The 22412-nt window shown below is 41.4% G+C and overlaps 1 protein-coding gene across 2 annotated transcripts in view; it reads right to left on the bottom strand.

Moving 5' to 3' along the window:
* Window positions 1–22412, bottom strand: part of Adamtsl1 (ADAMTS like 1) — a 365598-nt gene that overhangs the window by 142726 nt on the left and 200460 nt on the right. For both annotated transcript variants that reach the window (XM_021200231.2, XM_029540103.1), the window contains one exon: window positions 8394–8695. In XM_021200231.2, coding sequence (XP_021055890.1) covers window positions 8394–8695 — 302 coding nt within the window. The remainder of the gene's footprint in view (window positions 1–8393; window positions 8696–22412) is intronic.

Below are 22412 nucleotides of genomic sequence, written 5' to 3'. Positions count from 1 at the left end.
AGGACTATTTCTGGTGTGAAGCCAGACTGCTACATAGTAGGTTCACCATGAATTCCGGGCCACTGTGGGCAATAGAGTGAGACCCTGTGTTGGGCTCCATTTTTGGCCCTGCTTTGGGCCTCGAGGACCAACCCGAGCCTGGCTCGAGTTTCTGTGGCCTTGTGGGAGAGCCTAAGCCTGGCTCGAGTTTTGAGACCTGTCTCAGTCACTTCCGTATCAGGATGACTCAGCAAGACCTGTTCGGCCCCGCCTCTGCCCCACTATTGCTGATGTAGAGCTTTGCCATTGGCCCTGTCAGTCACTCCATACCCTTTGTCACCCTTCCCTGCCTCCTACATCATCTAACCCCACCAAAAATCCCCCTATGTTCTGAACTGATATTAAGTGAGAGGCTGATGCCATAAAGTTGAGTTCCTGCTTCGACAAGACTCCCAGCTCAGTGTGTTTCTTTTGGGCCACTGATACTTGCCCATTCCCCTCAGCCCCAGAGAGACCCTGGTGGGACAGAGACCTCTTTCCTCTCTCCTGGTCCTGCCAGCAAGGAGCTGGCAACCCTATCTCAAAAAGTGTGAGAATCAAAAGTCTAAACAAGATACAATTCACAAACCACGTGAAACTCAAGAAGAAAGAAGATGAAAATATGGATACTTTGAACCTTCTTAGAAGGGGAAACAAAACACCCATGGGAGGAGTCACAGAGACAGAGTGTGGAGTAGAGGCTGAAGGAAGGACCATCCAGGGACTGACCCACCTGGGGATCCATCCCATATACAGTCACCAAACCCAGACACTGTTGTGGATGCCAACGAGTGCTTGCTGAAAGGAGCCTGATATAGTTGTCTCCTGAGAGACTCTGCCAGTGCCTGACAAATACAGAAGTGGATGCTCACAGCCACCCATTGGACAGAGCACAGGGTCCCCAATGAAGGAGCTAGGGAAAGGACCTAAGGAGCTGAAGGGGTTTGCAGCCCCATAGGAGGAACAACAATATGAACTAACCAGTACCCTCAGAGCTCCCTGGGACTAAACCACCAACCAAAGAATATACGTGGAGGGACTCATGACTTCAGCTGCACATGTAGCAGAGGATGACCTAGTCAGACATCAATGGGAGGAGAGGCCCTTGGTCCTGTGAAGGATCTATGCTCAAGTGTGGGAGAATGCCAGGGTCAGGAAGTGGGAGTGTATGGTTGTTGAGCAGGGGGAGGGCTTTTTTGGAGGGGAAACCAGGAAAGGGGATAACATTTGAAATGTAAATAAAGAAAATATCCAATTAAAAAAAAAAAGTCTAAACAACAACACAATTTCCTAATCAGTGAGCACCTTTGATAGATTTGTAGTACAATGGCCAGGTGCGGGGAGGAAAGTGGGTCACTGGAAGTGTGCCCTGCAAAGATATATCAGCCTTTCCCCACAATGACAAAAATATATTTTCTATGCCTCCTGGTCCTGCTGCCATGACACCCCACCTCACCTCAGGCATGTGACAGTGAAGGATGCTTAACTATGGTCTGTTATCCCTTAAACTGTGAGCCAAAGTAAAACTGTTCTTTGAAAATGTTTCCCTCCGGTGTATGTCACAGTGATGGGAACACTAATAGCCATGCTTACTGTCGCATGCAAGATCTAGAGCTGTGTTATGCTAGAATTGATTTTCTTTCTTTCTTTCTTTCTTTTTTTTTTAAGATTGATTTATTTATTATATTTAAGTACACTGTAGCTGTCTTCAGACACTCCAGAAGAGGGCGTCAGATCTCGTTATGGATGGTTGTGAGCCACCATGTGGTTGCTGGGATTTGAACTCTGGACCTTCTGAAGAGCAGTCGGGTGCTCTTACCCGCTGAGCCATCTCACCAGTCCTAGAATTGATTTTCTAAATCACACTCACAACGGCTTTCACAAGGAGTAAAGCTTCTAGGAATACATTTAACAAAACAGGTGAGCACTCTCGCCACAGTAAAATCCTTAGAAGATGCAAAGACTTCATACATCTATAGATAAAGCGATTTAATATTGTAAAAATAGCTGTATTAAGATGGTTTACAGATTCAATCCAATTCCCATCAAAATTCAAGTGACATTGTCCATAGAAATGCAAAATACAATTCTAGGTTTCATATGCAACCATCAGAGGCCCTAATCACTAAAAGACTCCTTAGTAGAAAGAACAACGCTGAAAGTGTCACAGTACCCAATCTCAAATTATACAGCAACAAAGCCAGCTTTACACTAGCATAAAACCAGACCAGGATTCCATTAGAATAGAACAGAGGACAAAGAAATAAGGCCACAAAGTTATAGAAACCTGATTTTTAATAAAGGTATGGCAAGGGTATGCTGGAAAAAAGACAGTGTCTTAAGATGTGTTGGGAAAAATTCAGTTATCATGGTAGAAAAAAATTATTCAAAATGGATCAAAGACCTTAATGTAGGGCTAGAAAGTTTACAGGTGAAGCACTTCAAGATATAGGGGTAGGAAAGAATTTCTGAACATGTTTCCAATAGCACAGAAAATGAAACAAATCCTTGAAGACTGTGTACAAGGCAGGGATTAATATTAAGGATAAACAGAGAATTATAAAAATTAAACACACACACACACACACACACACACACACACACACAAAACAAAACTCCTATCAACAAATGAGCCAATGAATTGAATGGGTAGTTCTTAATAGAAGAAATAGGCTAGAGAGATAGCTCAGTGCTTAAAGGTGCTTGCCATGAAGGTCTGATGACTCAAGTCCAGGTTCCTGGCCATGGAAAAGGCCAGAGGCAGCAGCATGCACCTGTAATCCCATTGTTCCTATATTGAGATGGGAGGTGGAGAGGAGACTTGCGGGATGCTTGAGAGATAGTTGGATCACATGGCAAAGAGGCAGAAACAAGATGGAAGGTAAGAACCAACTCCCAAACTCATCTTCTGACATCCACAGCATACAAGCATCCACACATATCTACACACCAAACACACCACACACACCTAAAAAGGATGAGAAGACAGATGAGAAAAGAAGAGGAGGATGAAGAAGAGGAAGAGGAAGGAGGAAGGAAGGAGGAAGAAAGGAGAAAGGAAGGAAAAAGGAAGGAGGAAGAGGAGGAGAAGGAGGAGGAGGAGGAGGAGGAGGAGGAGGAGGAGGAGGAGGAGGAGGAAGTGTCCAATAAATACCAGAACAATGTTAAATATCCTTAGCCATCAGAAACGTAAATTAGAACTGCTTTAAGATTCTATCTTACTCCAATCAAAATATCTCTCATCTTCATCTAAAACCAAACAGGAATGAATGCTGATGAGAATTTCGTTTGGGTGGGAGTGAAAGCTTGTGCAGCCACGTTGGAAAGAAGTATGGAGGTTCCTCAAAACACTGAAAACAAAACCATCATCTAGCTGGACCGTTCTCAGGTGTATAACCAGAGGCTGTAATTAGGTATGCCACTGAGATACTTGCATATCCGTGTTTATAGTACCTTATTCATAATAGCCAGGAAGTGGAACCAAGTTAGATATTAATCAACAAATAGCTAAAAAATTATTGCATGTACACAGTGGAATTTTAGACAGCCATAAAAAAATAAAATCATTGCATTTGTGGGAAAATGATGTAACTGGAAATCATTATGTTAAATGAAATAAGCCAGTCTCCAAAAGACATATATCATGTATTTTCTCATACATGTGGATTCTTTCACTCTCTCTTGTAAATGGATGTGTATATATGCATGTGTGCATCTATATATGTGAATCTACATATTAATATGTTACAAATTGAGGAAGGAGAAGAATAGATTTTCAGAGGGGTGGGAAGTTGAGTAATTGGTTAAACATATAAAAACAAACAGAAAAGGGAGGAAGAAAGGGAAGTAGCTGGAAGATGGGAAAAGACAGGGAGGGGAAGGGAGCAATGGAGAGCAGAGGGGAATGACATGTGTAAGGATGCCATGATGAAATCCAACACGTGTATGCTAACTTGATAATAAATAAGACATTTTCTACTAACTTTTCTACTTGATAGCATTTTAGAGATTCTAGAAATCATATTTGGGCTTTATTCTGGCTATGGAAAGCCTTCTGAAACTGGGGTGACCTCCAAGAACTCTGAGGCAGTAAGTTACTAGAGAGCTTGTCCTGTGCTTTACATAAAAGGACCTGCTTTAGGTTTGTGAGCATGTAGGCACTTCCAAGGTGGCAAGGAGTGGGGTACAAAAGGCAAGGTTTCTGCAGGATATCAGTAAGCTCCCTCAGATTTCAAAAGCCCAACTGTTACTGCTTCAGAGCATTAATCACAGCAGATCAAAAGCACCTATGGGGCAGCCACAGGCTGAGACTAAGAAGCACTCCATAGTTACTAAGTTTTAATCTAAGGAATTATAAAACAATGTGCTACGCTCTGCAACACTGTGTATTAAGTCTCATTTGCCATGGGGACAGTTGCCTGGACGTTCTTAGGTGGGGGAACCCAAGACAGAAATACATGGAGCCAACAACTGTGATCAACACAGTTCATTTTTCTAGGATGAACATGTCAATGACTAACTAACGAGCAGGGCAGTCTAAACACAGAGGGAAACAGACTGAAAGGGGAGGGATGGGCTGCCTGGAGGAAAGGACCATGGAGGGAGGTGCTGCCCTGATATGGGAAGTGTGGAAAGAATGAGAACGGGCTCCATGCTCCCATTCTTCCTGGCACTGGGAGGAAGGCAAAAATGTAGTGCTGCATACATATCATGTATGTTTGTGTATGTGTGAGAGTGTAGTATATGTGTGTGGTAGTCACACTTGGGTTTGCTAGTGCATATGCAGATGCCATGTGAGGATGTTGAGTGTTCTGCTCCATTATTCTCTGTCCCATTTCTCTGAGACAGGGTCTCTCACTGAGCCTGAAGCTGGGCTGTCAGTCAGCAAGCCTCAGCAATCGTGTCCCCTCACCCCACAGTTCTGAGACTACAGGTGTGCCTTTACCCAGACATGCCGAGCTTCTGTGTGCTAGTGGGATCTGAATTCAAGTCCTTATGTTTGCATAACACTCTTACCCACTGAGCAGCCTCAAGGGCTCCCTGAAGCCCATCTTGCAAAAGTAATGGAGAGCCTATGTTCTAGCCCAGTGTATTCCAATAGAAGGGTTCTCCCCTTCTGACCAAAGGAGAAGAGAGGAGTGAGAAGTAAAAGTAACAACCCATCCAAGATGCCACCCTAAAGTCTGCTGATGCCAGTTCCCTGTTCTTCCTAGGCTAGACTTTCAAGTTGCTTCAACATCTAGGAAGTTAATTTCTCAGTGCTGCTTGGATTCAGAAGGGCCTTTCTGGACCATGTCCATCAATCCGCTCAGTGGACATCCCAGCACAGTGAGTAGGAGAGAGTGAGACACCATTCACAGGTCTGAAGACTTTCATCTTCAAGCAGGTGGACCTTTCTGTGCTTATATCTCCCAGAATTGTCGGATTGTTGCATGATATTTGATGACAGCTCTGTGAGCTTCAGTCACCAGCTACAGACTGAAAGCTGGAGTTAACTTGTTCCTCTGGTTACTGCTTCTGCTAGGTGAAAGATTGCCTTTATTCTCTCCAATTTCATCTCTTCAGATTGTAGAAACAATAAAGTTAGCCTGGCTGGCTCTAGAATTCCAACTGATTTAAAATCTGTTTGCTAATAATGCATAGTTTAAGTTGGTTTCAGCAAGAGTGATTAAAAATATATGTAATCTTGTGAGTTTTATTTTGGTGAAAGATCAAGGTTGATAATACAATAAAATGTCACTGCCAAATGGTGATTTGAAAATATATATGTCCCATATAGTGAAGTGATTTGTTAGTGCATAGAGGCATCATATGGAACACATAACCCAAGTATATTTTCACCACTTTGGAATTTTCAACTCTAACATTTTAGGTGTAAATATATTACCTTGGCACATTGTGCTCAGTTGTCAACAGTTAAAAACCTAAGACATTTTAGGAACTTTGTCTTTTCTTGGATATAAACGAAGAACAATTTATGTCATACAAAACTTTTCAGTTCCTATAGGTAGAGATCAATTGTATATCAAACATCTAATCCTTATTTCTCAATCAGTTTCTGCTGAATATTCTTGAAATTAATATTTTCCACATATACCTTCAAAATTAAATTTTAAACTCCTGGTTGGTCAGTAGAAGAGTTATATTCCTAAAGATAAATGTATCTGGATGTTTATATATCCTATTACTACATCTATTTTTCCACCTTCTCAAACATTCCAGGCTTGATTTATAACTGAGAACCATAACCGAGAAAGCACAGTATACATGAATGCAATTCAGGCGACTATGGGGATGAAGGCACAACCACTGCAATTGTGAGTCGTTCCTTCTATTTGACAAAGTAATTGGGTATCATGGTGCCTGCTTGGGGGATATCAGCACTCTGGAGGCTAGGGCTGAGGTTACACAAGTTCAAGGACAGCCTGGGTTAGAGAGTGACACCCTGTCTTCAAAACAAAGCACAAAATAAAAGAAGCAGTTGCAGCCACCAACTCCATACAGACTTTCCCCTGACCTCTTGGCTCCTATAGGAGCCCAGAGACCTGCAGAGTTTATTTAACACATCTCCCTCATTAAGGCATGGAAGAGAGGACACCCTCAAAGACAGGGAACCACACCAACTAAATGCAGCACATTAGCTGAGTTCCAGGAAGCCCTCGCCTAGAGTCATTTGGAAGCATTTCGAGTTTTAAAACACCAGGGCTCTCCGTTAAAACACTCCAACAATTCCAGGGCTTGAAACTGGAAGATGTGCAAACAAACAAGAACCCTGAGGTCAAAACTATTAAATGTTTAAAAAGAGTGGCTAGAGAAAAGTACATTCTTTGATAGTAGCAGTCATTCCCTTACTACCCCATGTGAATGGACAATGCGAGCACATTTAGTCTTACATTCTCAACCAGAACAAAAGATGCTTTTAAAAGAGTTTCCCAAATGTCATGCTTTTGAAAACAGTTTGGGGAAACTATTTGACTATCCCCCACCCCCACATGGTTAAGTAAAATCTTTGCTGGGCATGTGGAACCTCAGCACTAATATTTTAGAGGAGAATCAATCTGCACTCTGTCACCTCTCTTGGGACTAATGTGTTCAATAGTTGCAGTATCAATTTAATAATGTATTTGTTCACAATGGGGAGGCATAGAATTAATTGATTTTCCCTAGCACATTCCTTTTCATAACACTCTAAGTAAAGGATCGCTGAAGGGGCTGGGCAGACGACAGTGTAAGCATCCATATTCAAGTTCCGATCGATAGCATGCACTAAAAGGCAGTGTGTGTCTGTGATCACAACACTGGGGTGCAGAGACAGCAGATCCCAGGGACCTGCTGGTCAGCCAGTCTAGCTGAAGCAGCCCTGCTCCTGGTTCTGGGAGAGACTGTCTCAAACACACGGTGGAGACGTCATTCAGGAAGACTGCTGACATCAGCTCCTGGTTTCTCTATACATGCCCATACAGATTAATGAAACCACACACGCTTCGAGGCCTCCCTCAAGAATCACCGAAGGGATTAATTAGCTCGGTTTTAATCTTCCTTCAACATATACATCAAAATCATTCACTACTCCATAAATATATGCAGTTATTGGCCATCATTAATACATTAATGTCAACATTACTGGAGTTATTTCTAAAGCATCATGGATTACACCCAAGGGAATGAGGTGAAAATATATGTAAACATTTGCCACTAAATAATACTCACAACGAGAGTGCTTCAAGGATGAAGCCTAGACAAGGTCTAGTATGATAGAAAGACTGAATGAGGACAGAAAACAGAAGCCTTGGCTGGGGCCCAGTGCTATCATTACTAGCTGTGAGAGATAGGAAAAGTCCCCCTGCTCCTCTTACAGAATGAGCAGGTCTGCCTTTAGTCAGAGTCTCAGTCTCTCTCTCTCTGTGTCTCTCTCTCTCTCTCTCTCTCTCTCTCTCTCTCTCTCTCTCTCTCTCTCTCCTGTTATGCATGCTGTTTGTTGGCTTTAAATAACCTTCCTACAGTTGGAAAACTGAGCTGAATAAATCTTAGGGACTCTATTGTGTTCTCGAGGACAGTAGAATGTGCTACAGAGAGGTCCCTTTCCATTCACCTCAAATGCACCGCGGAAAAATAAGGGGGCTGACAAGTAAGACTGAGCATTGAGAAAAAGACATTGGAATGACAGCTGCAAGCCAAGGCATCAGTTGTGCTGGCCGCTCAGGGCTGACTGTGAGTGCCTCTGGGACGAAAGAAATCCATTAGGGCTTCATTCGGGATGTTTCACGTTTGAAATGGCTGCCTCTCCTTTCTTCACAGTTGCCTGATAGAGTTGCATGCAGGGACAGAAGAAGCCGGGGAGATGGCAGGCTCTGTTCTAAGGCTCCCCTCCTTACCTCCTCCACATGACTCAGAGCACTTGGTGAAGCCCTCATATTCCCAGTCATACAGCTCGTCCAGGTCCTGCAGGCCACCCAAGAGTCCGTCTCCGTTATCTGGGTTAAATTCGGGAGTTTCCCCGTTGCACGGTCCGGCATAACAGGCACGTTGCGATGCTGGCTTAGGCCCTTCACATTCATCGGCAGGCAGGTCAGCCACAGACTGAGAGAAAGGCAGGAGCACCTGGCATCGTATTATTCGCACCTGCGTCCCCACACCACAGGTGACAGTACAGGCCGACCAAGCTTCTGGGATGAACCTGCAGTTGGTAAGCAAACAAGATGACAGGATGAGAAGCCCCAGGCAGGAAGCCATGGGTGTTGTGAGGGACTGCATCGCACCTGATTCTGGGGCCCAGAGCTGTACCAGGATGTGCTCGCTCGGGATCCTCCACCCAGTCCTGGGCTGGCAGCTTCACTTTAGTTCATGAGCTCATTGGCCACTGATTCTGGAGTGCGTGTTTCAAGAGTGTCATGTGAACTCCCAGCTGTAAGACATTCCAGCCCCAGACCACCTGCTTGCCCACTGCTCTGCAGCCCTAGAGGCAGCGGGACATTGGTGGCCCTCCTCGCGCTAAATCCCAACCTCTCGCAGGATGCTGGCTCTTCTTACACCAGACTAACACTGATACTAAAAACGAGAGCAAAAATAAGCCCATTGGAGATATGTGGGAAGAGTTTTCTCTTAGTTTGGAGCTCATATCTGTAATTTTTTTTCTTGCTTGTGCTCAGTATGTTTCCCAGTACTTATTTTTATGCATAAAGAGCAATTTTTTTTTTAAAGTTTCCAAGAATGGTGCTGTCTTTTCCCTCACACATTCTTTGAATCAGTCTGAACTCCATGTCTTTTTATATCACATAGAAAGCCACACTCAAATTGAAAGCCACAGGCATGTTACAGTAAACAAGAGGTTTTTGCAGTCCTGCGCGTTTATTCCATGTCTTCCACCCCCACTCCACCCCTGGAAAGGAGCTACACTAGTAAGAACTTGGGTTTTTTTCTTCTTCTTGACTTTTTCTAGAATGTATGAAAATATCTGAATTCCCATGAAGCCTTTGCCCCTCATTAATCAACCATAGCCGCAGTAACTTCAGTGGCTTTGAGAGGTCCTGGGGAAAACGCCCAGAGGGAACCATTAGCATTTTCTTAAAAGTTAGTATAATAATTTGGGGAAAGAACTTTGGGATAATTACCTCCCCCCTATCCCCATGATCCTTCTGCTTTTTCATAGGGAGGCATGCTGAAGAGGCAGGAGAACCTGGCTACATAACCATCACTTTGGCAGAAAATGAAGAACTTGGTGAACACTTATGGCATTAAATCTCAGCAAGCACAGAGAGTTCACAGCTAGTTCAGGGAAACTGACAGTCGATCAGCAAACCAATCCATTGATGACAGGACAAAGATGCTCCCTGGCTCTGAGGTTGGCCTCCTGTGGGACAGACGTGGTCATTCTTGCCCTGGAAGGCAGCCTTGCCCAAAGCACACGCACTATTTGGAGGCGTGGTCAAAAGACCCTACCCAAAGAAACTCTTCTCCAGTTATCGTGGAAGAGCCATCCACTTGGGAAGTGCAAAGGTCACCAGAGCACCACCAGAAGGGTAAAGATGGATGGAATGGCCACTCAGGATGACCCCCAAGAAAATTCCACCCCAATACAATACCCCCTTGTTTTTCTCTTTCTTTCTCATCTGATGTAGAGACACAGGGGCAAATAGTATTCCCAAAAGATTTCAGTGTCTTCCTCCTTTAAATACTTGCATGAGATCTTTTGAAATGTAAAATTGAAATCAGTTTTAAAAATCACTTTAATTCTCTTATTCACATTCACATACTTCTGCCTGGATCCTGGAATAATAATCATAATAAAGACACAGCCCCGGATTTTACAACCGTGGTGTTGGCGTCATGGGAGATGCATCTTAAGTCACTTTGCACAGAAGAAAGCAACTGATGATCTGATAACAGAGTAATGCTTCCTTAAAAAACGCAGTGCCTTATTTTGTTCTAGAGTAAGAGAGATGGCAAGAACTCAAACCGTGCCCTAGGGACCATACAGTAAGGATTATTCTTGTGCTACCGACAATAGACTTCTTCTGTGACTGTTGCGTGGAATAGAATCAGCAAGCTTTCTCTGTAAAGAGCTACGTTAGAAAATCATTTAGATTTTTGCATGCTGTGCAGGCTCTGCTGCAGCCACTCAAGCCTGCTATCATTGGAAGAAATGAGTAAGTGGATGAGTGGGGCTATGTTCCAACCAAACTTTAGTTGTAGAAACTGGGTAAGGGTAGAGTGGAGCAGGGGGGGGCGGGGAGACAGGATGCTTATGAAAGCATCTGGCATCTGGCCTGTGGGTTATTTTCGATCCCTCTTATAAGAACAGAATATTTGTTAGAAAGGCCAAACACACTGAGATTCAGACAGTTTCCAAACACTCAGGCTCGCTCTCTCTCTCTCTCTCTCTCTCTCTCTTATACAAATAAACTACACACACACACACACACACACACACACACACACACACACACACAGAGTGTCCTCAGTTCTCTTTGCCTAGAAGGTGAATGACTTTGCATTTAGTCTGTTTGCAGAATCTGATTAACATTATCCCCAAAGATACAAAAGCCCAGGGAACCTATAGTAGCAAGAGTTTTTTTGTTGTTGTTGTTTGTTTTGTTTTTTTAAAGTAGGGTTTCTAAATGATAAAGAATATGTAAATATGCACACACACACACACATATATATATATACATATATATATATATATAAGTATATATATATATATATGTATATATATATATATGTGAGAGAACTTTTGACTAAATGGATGGTAGAATTAATAGCAATAAAATACCCCCTGCCTCATAAAAAAAGACAAATAGACATCTACTTTACCCTAAAGGAGAGTTTTATTAAGTGCAAAACAGCTTTGCTGGCGCAGCTCCCAACCTGCTATCTTTGGAACATCATCAGGTTCAGACCAATTCAAAACAATTTGATTTTGAAATGGTGCTGTCTCTCAGCAGTCATTTTAATTTCTTTACTGCATACACTGTATGATACAACGCATTCTCCTCTTGTTGAAGTCCAGAGATTATATTTCAAAGAAAACTATCTGATGGTACAAATAGCTCCGTGAGGACTGTTCTTCTGAAGCTCTTCTCCACAGCCCCGTGTCTTCTAACACAGCATTTACTGTCTTGAGTTCTGTGGCCACAAGTGGGAGGAAGCAGGGTCATAGAGGGGGCACCAAGTGAAGAGGTTTAAATGGAATGTTTTAAAGTCTCATCCTGAATATCCCTTGTGGAGCTAGAATCTTTACAGTATGTCGCTATATTAATAGTTCCCTGTTCTGACTGAGTTTGAGTTGGGTGTTTCAAGAGTTCCTTGTGCTGCATTATGTAGCACTGCTGGATGAAGGAGGAGAGTGGCTGCCCCAACAAAGGGTTCAAAAGACAGGTGTGAACTTCAGAAGTAGTGATATGATCGCCACATTTAGATTTCTTGTTTCTAAGAAAACACACACATGCGCACACACACAGGCAAGCAGGCACCCACTAATATACACAAACACTACCTCACACACACACACACACACACACACACACACACCCAACACTTGGTAAATGAATGAAGTGGGCTTTGGTCCAGTCTTTTATTGCAAGCTTAACTGTTCTAACTAACAAAGAGCTTCTGATTTAGGCTTATTACCAGAGTCCTTTTTATGGCACAGAAAGCAGTGACAATCACAGTCACTCATAAGATCCCTAAGTGGTTTAGTTTATTACCAACTATTATGAAGTTAGGGGTATGACTTAAAGTAGCAATAAATAACCACTTTATTAATAAACTGCTAAACAAAAATAATATGCTTTTAATAATATATATGATCATATATATATATATATATATATATATATATATATATGTATATATCACTATAGACACCAGCCAAAGTGAGGCTGGGGTTTATGGATATGGTCTGTAACTTACGTCTCTAACTTTCCCCTTTCTCTACTGCATTTTGCTCTCTCTCTCTCTCTCTCTCTCTCTCTCTCTCTCTCTCTTGCTCACTCTCTCACTCTTGTTCTCTTCTCTCTCTTTTCTATGTCCCTCTCCCTCCCCCTCTTTCCCTTCCCCTCCCTGTCCCAGTTTTCCCCACCTCTCTCCCCACCAGTCTCCTATACACTTATTTCAAAACTCTCTGTCATTAGGGCCAGCCAGAGGCTTAGAGTGCTTGCTGAGGGAGCCTGGTCCAGCCCGAGGACATGAGTTTGATTCCCAGAATTCATGGTGCAAGGAGGGAACCAGCTCTCAAAACGGTCTTCTGACCTATACATGCATGCGGATGCATGCACACATGCACACACACACATACACAGACAAACAGACACACGCACATATGCACACATGCATGCACATGCAGACACAGAGTAGTAAAAAATAAAAATTCATCAAGATTAGTCAATGCCAGAATAACTTTATAGGCGTGCCATTTTAAAAGAAGATGTGTTTTTATGTATGAGTGTTTGCCTACAAATATGTTTATACCTGGTACTTGCAAAGGCATTTGATTCCTGGAACTGGAGTTACAGGTTGTTGTAAACTGAATCGAGTCTCGAGCACCTCTCCAGCCTGCAGGAAGGCTACTTCCGTGCTGCGGTTAGTCTCAAACCCCACTTTCAAAAGTCCTATTGGAAGTTTCAGGGACTCACATTACAAGCATCTAATTTTGGTAGTTTTCAGGTTAGTTCATTTCCCAGCTATGAGTCTATAGGGGCTGTGGCTTCCTCTTTTTCTGGTATGCATTTATGTATGGAATTCGTGGCGTGGAGGCATAGTGCAAAGAGAGGCAGAGAGAGAATGGGTGGGTGGGTGGGGATAAAAAAAAAAAAAAGCTTGAAAATGGACAACAGAGGAAAAGAAACACTCCACCAACTGCATCTGTCTTTCCTTCCTGACTGTTCTAGCCTCTCGCTGACTCGGGTATTGAACCATTCTATCAGTTACAGAAAACTGATAATGAAAATGATTTTCCTTAAAGAAAAAACGGCACGACAATTATCTTGTGGAAGGCAGTGCTTCACTGTCCTCTGTAGTTGCTAATTTTGCATCTATTTGCAAATTCCTTTCATTCATATTTATTTAAATATGAATGGCTCTTCTAAATTCCTTTGAAATGGTTATAGCATATAACTGGGTCCCTCATTCATTGAGTTCCTTTATTAATGAGCTACAGTAGTCTCAGTCAGGGACTCATTTTTCTATGGTTTCAATTAGCCATGATCAACCATGGTCCAAAAATATTAGGTGAAAAGCTAGAGAAATAATTCACAGTTTTAACTACTTTATAAAAATGTATACTACCATAGCGACTTTACTTTTTTATTGTTATTGTTAATCTCATGTGCATAATTTACAAAGTAAATTTATCATAGTCATACACAAATAGCAAAATATAGTATCTACAGAAATCAATACTATTTGTAGTTATGGTCATGTTCAGGAGTTTTAGGGTATATTTGTGAGTAGGGGAAATACTATAAATGCAAATTTTGACAAATGTCCACTTTATATTTGCACCCAAACCATGAGATTTGTTTAAAAAACTTTTTAAAAAAGAACATCAATACATTTTACTTATTTGTCTGTTCATTTAACGTGAATAAGCACGTTTGTTTCAATGTATGTATGTGCACTGTGTGTATTTTTAGTGTCTGTGGAGGCCAGAAGAGGGTGTCAGAGTCCATGGAACTGGAATTACAGGTGGTTGTAAGCTGCCACATAGGTGCTTAGGTGGTAACCAAATTTGGCTCCTTCTCAAGATCAGTGAGTATTTTTTACCTTCTGAGCCACCTCTCTACTATTAACTCCAATAGTAACCATAGATGTATCTAGAAAACACTATGTCAGAAAAATAAAATATAGGAAAGTCTGACCCGAATTAACCAGGAAGGCCTCTGCAGAAGTATATCACTGGGGCAAAGGTCACACAGGTTTGATTCCCTAATGATGTGCCCAGCTTCATCTGATGCTTAGCCCAAGCTTCCTTTCTTCTTATTCTATTTATGTTTGAAAAGTTGGTTCTTTTGCTTCTGGATAATCCTTGAAAAAGTAACGGAGTGAAAGCTTTTGGGCCAGAAGAGTTGCTTAAATGTATGCTGGACATTTGTGCATCTGAAGGAAAATGTCGATCGATCAATGCGTGAGAAAAAGAGCCGAGTGAAAAAGGAGACCAGGGAGGAGCAGCCTCCTCTCTGTTCCTGGTCTTCTCCAATCCCGCCTCTACACGACATCAGAAGATGCACACAAAGCTCCTTAATGCCTCTAAATGAAATTGAAGGGGAGAGGTAAAAGCTTTACAAAACAAGATACAGCAAAGCAAAGACAACTCTTCAGGGAAATCATCTTAGAGATTTACAGGAACATTAAACATGATTACCAAGGTATATTTTTTGTCATCTTTGTTGAAATTAGGGCAGCCAAAGGTACATGCTTGTTGAGAAAAGTTGCAGTGTGAGGAGGTGGGGATGAGACCGGGTAAGGCAAGGTGAGAAGGATTAAAATTTATTACATATTTGTGTGAAACTGTCAAAGGATTAAAAAAAATCAATTTTACAAGTTTAAACAGGATTACTGAAAAGAATTAAAGTTTGTGGACAATATGTACCCAAGATACTATTCTATATTTCCTCAGAGCCTAAGTTAAGTCAAATAAATGAGTCTCTAGCTAAGGACTCTAGGTCTGAGTGCAGAATCAAGGCAGGGTTATCCAGCTGGACTATCAGTTCACAGTCTCTGGAGGTGCGTGTTAGTGCTGCAGCTCATATTGAGGTCTCCAGGGAAACTGTTTCCCAGGGCGCTCCTCTACAGAGCCTCTGGCAGTATCACATCCCAGTAGCTTCTCTAAATCCTTAAGCATCACACCTTCCAGCGAGTGAGCATCATGAACACTTCAGTGAATCTCAGTGGCAAAACTGAGAACAGAACGATGGACCTTAGTATCTAAACAAATGAAAATTTGGTAGAGCCAAAGGATTTGAAAAGACAAGGGGAGAAAATCTTTGGCTACCTGTGTCGCATACTGTTAACCCATACTAATGTGACCCGCTCCCAAACACACAGGCAACATGGGAGGGTTTTCTTTAAGAGGCTAGTTGTTGTGGATAGCCCTGGGGCTAATTATATTTGATGTTAATTCCGTTCTCCTGTGAGGGGTTTTGAACAAGGAATGAGTCAGCACTCAGGTGATTTCCTGTAAACCTTCTTCCCACCTTAATTTATAAATAAAGGCTAGAGCTGGTGATTGGGCAGAGGAAGAGGGGAAGGTGGAGCTCAAGGTTTTGGGAGAAGAGAGAGAGAGAAAGAGAGAGAGAGAGGGAGAGACAACGACGGAGGAGGAGGAAGAGGTGGAGGAGGAGGAGGAAGGAAGGAAGGAAGGAAGGAAGGAAGGAAGGAAGGAAGGAAGGAAGGAAGGAAAGTGAAGCAGAAGCACATGGCCTGGAGCTATAAGGGGTCTCTTAGATGGGGAAGATAGTGGTGTAGTGGTAGATCTGCCCAATCTAGGCACACAGCATATATTCATATTAATTGAGTTGTGTTTTCATTGCCCGGGCTTATTTGGGTTATCGTTAGTGCCTGAAATGAAAGAGAATTTGAGTGTATTAAGGAGCTGGAGATCTCATAGGAGGAGCCACTGAGCTGGGAGCTGAGATTCCTGTCTTCTTCTCCCAGGGCACTTTTGTTAGGGCATTTGTCAGGGACAGGTAAAGAAACTAAGATAGCTACCTACTTAAAGCACTTTCTTGAACTAATGACATCAAGCTTGGTTTGCTTCTCTGGTTACCACCTTCTCAGTCATCTTCCCTAGATTCTTCTGTCCCCAAACCCTAAGGACTACGATGTCTCAGAGCTCAGATCTGTAGTTCCCTTTGTATTCTATTCAGTAACGATTCCTAATCTCAATCACCATCGACAGGAAATTTCTAAATATTCAATCTTATAACTTTTTCTTTTAAAAGAACAAATATTAATTTAATTATTTTAATTAAATAATTAATTTATAAATGAATGTATTATATAATACACTAATAATGAATAAATAGTTAAATAAATAATTGATATGAATGTTATTTTTAAAAACAAAAGAACATAGGTCTGGTGAGGTGGCTGGCTCAGCAAGTAAGGTGCTTGCTGCTAAGGCTTATGACCTGAAAGCTTGTCATTTTGGCTTGACTGACCAGTGAGCTCTTAAGTTCCACTTGTCTCTGTCCTCTCTGATGGGATTATAGGCATTGATAATTGCCTATAATCCTACCCTCTCACTTGGGGGCTGGGGATTTGAACTCAAGTCCTCATGCTTGAAGAACAAGTGCTCTTATCCAATGAGCCATCTTTTCAGCTCCCCTCAAATGGAATACTTGATTTCCACCCTCAGCAATGTATTCAACTTCTAATCTTCTTTATCACAACATATATTTCTACTAACTACTTGTTTAAAAATATCCATGAGTTAATCCTGACTCCTCAATTTCCTTCAGTCCTTAATTCCAACTGACAGGCAGGTCCTATCTATTACGACTTGAACAACTAGTTTACCTTCGTTAACTCCCCCTCTCCCATTTTCCCTGTCAGCACCAAGCATTAAATAATATTAGCCAACAGTTACACTTATCGCCATATGTATTTCATGTGCATAATTCACCAAAACCCTGAGAGATGGGGATTGTTGGATATGTTGTCAAGTGGGTAAGAGATCACTAGGATCTTTTCACTGAAGCACCAGCATCATCCTGCGTCTTGTCTAGGGGTGGTCTAACTCTGAGAGATTAAGCCTTGGAATATCTTTGGATAGTCATTTGGTAACTCCATAGAGATAGAAATATCCTTATAAAGGGTTGCTGATGACACAGATGTTCCTTGTGCATAATTATGCAAATTTTTCCTGTCAGTGTAAATTGATTAGGTCCAACTCTCTCTTTGGATTCATGAGCTCCCTGAATAATTCATGAATTAAAACTTTTGTTTGATATACTCACATTGTGTTCACATGTGTATCATGATATTCTTTAAAATTATATTTTCATAGTGTTTATCTTCATCCCAATATCTAGATTGAACCACAGAGATCGCAATGTCGGACTTACCGATGTGGCTGGACGGTCTGGCCAGTGAGCCCCCAGAATCCCATCTCTGTCTCTCTAATGTGTGGATTATAAATGTGTGCTACAGTGCTGAGCTTTTTACTGCAGGTTCAGGAGAAGGAATGATGCTTTTATGACAACCACTTTGTTGATTGAGTTATTACCCTCCCCCTCTTTTCTTTCTTTCCTTCCTCTTTTCCTCTCTCCTTTCCTTTTCTTTGCTTGAGACAGGGGGACTTAGAACACACAATGTAGTCATAGTCAAGACTGGCTTCAAACTTGTGACACCTTTCCTATCTCAGCCTCCCAAGTGCTGGGGTTATTATATGCACAGCCCAGTGATTCATTTCTGATGGTTATTACCTATCTTTCATAACTATGGGGTTTGGTTTATATTGATGGGGTTTTGGGTATCCAAGGAGCTTGGGGCAAGTTTAAACTCTTTGCCAACTACCCTACTCTAAAACCTCACTGAAAAAGCTGCTTTATAGAAAAAAGAGTTTTGAGACAAATGCTGACTTCATAATTTATACATGACTTTTCAGTCAAACATTGCCTTATCTTACTGCCATCTATATACTCAATAGAGAATGCCTTAGAGCATTCTGGAACTTGTCCGAGGTTACAGGGACTCATGGAGTGCCTTTATCATTACTTAAAATTTACTTTGAAAACCTCAGCACATACAAAGCTTTCGTTGGGGAAAGCGATACACCTTTAACGGCATATAGCAGATAGGAACAAGGCCAAGTTGCTCCTCACAGACGACAGAGGACGACATGACACTGCTTAGGTCACCTTTCTGTGCTTTTCCGGTGTGCATGAAGGGAACATGATTTGCAGGCTTGCTTTCTCTGTAGGATCATCTGCTTATTTAAAAGACCCAAAGGGACAAAAGACTCCGTGTGGCTGACAGCTATCAGTGCATCTGTGGTTCTCAGCTTAACACCACAATGAAAATTTAAATCCACACCAATCTTTGATAAAAATCTAAAGCACTGTAAACTTAGAAGACTTTGAGCGAACCGCTTCTTCCAATGGAGTGAAATGAGTTTATCTTGCATTTCTGTAAAGCTTTCTTTCCTTTAATTCAACAAGCTTAGCGGAGCTTTCCCAATGAAAAGTTCAGTTCATTAAAAAAAAAAAAAAAAAATGACCTTAATGGACTTAATATATATTGGTGGTGAGAGGGTCCATACTTTATTTTGGCACACAAGGACCCTATTAGTTTATCTTTGTCACTCTCTAGGGCTCAGCTAAGCAAGAGTTCAGAGTTCGATTTCTGAAGGCAGCTAAGGTATAAGCAACAGTGGTGGCAGTGGATCTGCTGATGAATACAGGATTCTTGGATTGCAATGAAGGCCTTTACTGACCACATAGAAATGGCTCTGTCTGTGCTTTTGGCTTTATTATTGATTTTGCTGTCTCTGTGCATGCTGTGAGCAATCTGTGGGGATTGTGTGTATTAACTCAGGGTAGGAGGAGGTTGCTCTTCCACAGTAGCAGTTTCCAGGCCCTCTTTACTTGATTTTACAATTTTCCACACATTTTCTTTTAATTAAAACAAAAGTAGGGGCTGGTGAGATGGCTCAGTGGGTAAGAGCACCCGACTGCTCTTCCAAAGGTCCTGAGTTCAAATCCCAGCAACCACATGGTGGCTCATAACCATCCGTAAGATCTGACGCCCTCTTCTGGAGTGTCTGAAGACAGCTACAGTGTACTTACATATAATAAATAAATAAGTCTTTAAAAAAAAAGTTTAGAAACAAAACAAAACAACAACAACAAAAAAACAAAAGTAGCTATCTTTTGTATGTTAGAACAGACTCTAGAGTGAGGCAGACATATGGTGCCCATGAGTTTTCAAAGAACTTCTGAGGTACAGAGGAGGAGAGAGGGGAAGGAAGATGGGGACCATAAGCTGAATTTCAGGTTAAATCTTATGGTTCTTAAATGGCTGTAGAACAAGAAGTATTTATAATGGGTGATTATAATAGATCTTAACTCTCTCAAAGATTCTCTAGGAAGACCAAAGGTTTGAGGAAATGGCAACAGGTAATATGCCAGTCCTCATAATCCCTACGCTGTGGAGACCACAATGGTCCGTTTACAAATGAGAAAACAGAGGTCTGTAGGGTTCAGTGATTTTTCTCAGGCCCATTGTTGCTGAGACCCCAGCTGCATCCCACACTTAACTACTGTGCACTGTTGCCCTGTGTGGAAAGATGGTTTTTAATCCTTTGTCCTAACAGGGCTACATCCATGTTAGGGCATATGAATACACAGCCCCAATCCTCAGCAATTCAGACATGGCAGCTGGATGCATTTGAGAAAGAAGAGTGAGTCTAGGAAACCGTGAGTATTTTCAGTCTGGTTTCTACACACAGGTTTGGCTCACTGAGGAACAAAGGGTGACAGAAACATGTGGTCATAGCTCTTTTTCCAAAGCAGCAATTTTGACATTAATGACAGATTCAAATAAATCTATCAGAAGCTTCCAGCCACTGGCTCATATGAACGTGTCTCTTCAACCCTCACAGAGTATATACTAATCTATTCATTTCTTATTATTTGTATACCTAGATATATGGGCTCAATTATTATGATATTTTAGATCAAAGGTAGATACAATTCTAACATAGATAGTACATAGCTGGGGTCCTAATATCAATCATACTGCACATACCAAAGCATCAAATAACATTTCTTTTTTATTTATGATGTTTGAGTTGTTTATGTATGAGAGTTTTGCTTGCATGTATGTATGTGTACCACATATGTGCCTGGTGGCCATGAAGGTCAGAAAAGAGGATCGGATCCTCTGGGTCTGGAATTAGACAGTTGTGAGATGCCTTGTGGGTTCTAGGAATCAAATCTAAGTCCTCTAGAAGAGGAACAAGTGCTCTTAATTGCTGAGCTCACAGTGAAATTTCTTAACTCATATAGAACTCATTTATTTAATCCATGGATACTCAGCCAATACTCAAATTTGAGTCATAATCCTATTGCTTCTGATATGACAATAGTCAGAGGCTTCTTTCTTTTAAAACATTTATTGTTATTTCTTACATTATGGTGTTTCGTCTGCATGAACATCTGTGCACTACATGTGTGCCTGGTACCTGTTGAAGTCAAAAGAGGGCATCCAATTCCCTGGAACTAGAGTTACAGACAATTGTGAGCTGTCATGTGGGAGCTTGGAATTAAATTCAGGTCCTCTGGAAGAGCAGCCAGGGCTCTTAGCTACTAAGCCATCTCTCCTGTTCCAAAACCCAAGGCTTCTTGAGAGTGAAACACTGTTAGGTAACTTTGGAAATATCTGCATGTACCAGGAAGTCACTGTGCTGAGCAGGTGGCTCATGGGTCAGTTTAGCTCCTGCTATTGGAGGCATGAATAGTGAGCAGGTGCTGTATGCTCTTCCAAAGTTAACTATCACGAAACATGTTATTAGACAGAGAATGTGCATCAGTGGTCTGCTACACCAGGAAATATGCAGGGTATGGATAAATTTGATAGATGAAGATTAGGCCAGAAAGGAAGGAGCTGATGAGAGAGGATAAGATATGGGAACATAACGATGTCTGCTTAGTGCAAAACTTTTGCTCACCACATACCAATTCCTGAAACTGAAGGCTTTCATGCTTTCTCACCCCAGGCTTCTAATGCTCAACCTGCTGTTGCTCCAGCATTCTTTTTGTTGACTTCTATTCTATAATATACTACTTAAGTTCTTGATATTATATGACATGAGTCTTGATTTTTAAAATATGTCTATTTCTATGCATAGAGAAGACATTCCTTGACATGGGAGATGGCTTAGTCATTAAAGATTAAGGCTCACAACCAAAAACAAGATAAAAACTCCCTTGTTACTTTCCATGGCCTGAGCCTCATAAAGAGAACATAACTCAAGTACTTTGTGTTGAGAATATAAACAATATTGCTGTCTAAACCCTTCACTGATGTGTGATTCACTATAGAGACTTTGGGGAAATATAAGAATTCATGCCACATAGCTGAGATTTCTAATCATTTTTTTAAATGTATGCCTTCTTAAGCACTAAGAAATTTACATTATCAAACAACTTCGTGGGGTATAAATATTAACTAACTATATTGAAATATAGTTCTACCTGTATTGAAATGCTATTTCCCACAAGATAAACAAGGCACATAAGGACTGTAGAATCATCATGGGGATTCTCATTGGTCCTTCTGTTTATACCTAAATCCTGTGGGTTCTATTCACACAGATGCATGACAAGAATTTCCTTTTGTTTCTTACAGAATGGGCCCCATGGCTAACCCGATGCCATCTGGCATCCAGATATCACTGCCATTTGCTGACTGCTTGACTCTCTTTTTCTTTTCCTCTGGCTCATGCCAAGGTTACTTGTGATAATACATTTAAGGCCTGGTTATTAAAATGAAGCTTCCAAAGGCCTACTAACCAAAAGCGTTGACTGAAAAAGTCTACTAAGATACAACTCAAGATTTTAAAAATGGAAGAAACGCTACCTGATCTTACTGTATCTGACTTTCCACCTGGTGAATGCCAGCTATTTGATGAGGGGATGCTTGATTAATATTAATATTAATATCAATATTGATATGTTGGCTACATTTAACCTGAAAGGACATTGTTCATTATTGCTTACTCTGAGCTACCAAGGAAAAACTATCAGCAACCGAAATATTCGTGGAAAGAACTGAGCTATTCGTCCTTGCTTTCTTTATGTGGGGTATCTTCCTTTAGATGCTTCAAAGTCTAGAAAGACAAGGTCAGAGTGTCTGGTGCATGTTGGTCATATTTTTGTTTGTTGTAAATATAT

This window comes from Mus pahari, chromosome 6, assembly GCF_900095145.1.
Source record: "Mus pahari chromosome 6, PAHARI_EIJ_v1.1, whole genome shotgun sequence".
NCBI classification, from domain to species: domain Eukaryota; kingdom Metazoa; phylum Chordata; class Mammalia; order Rodentia; family Muridae; genus Mus; species Mus pahari.
The sequence above is the reverse complement of the archived record's forward strand: the minus strand, read 5'-3'. Positions and strand labels throughout refer to the sequence as shown.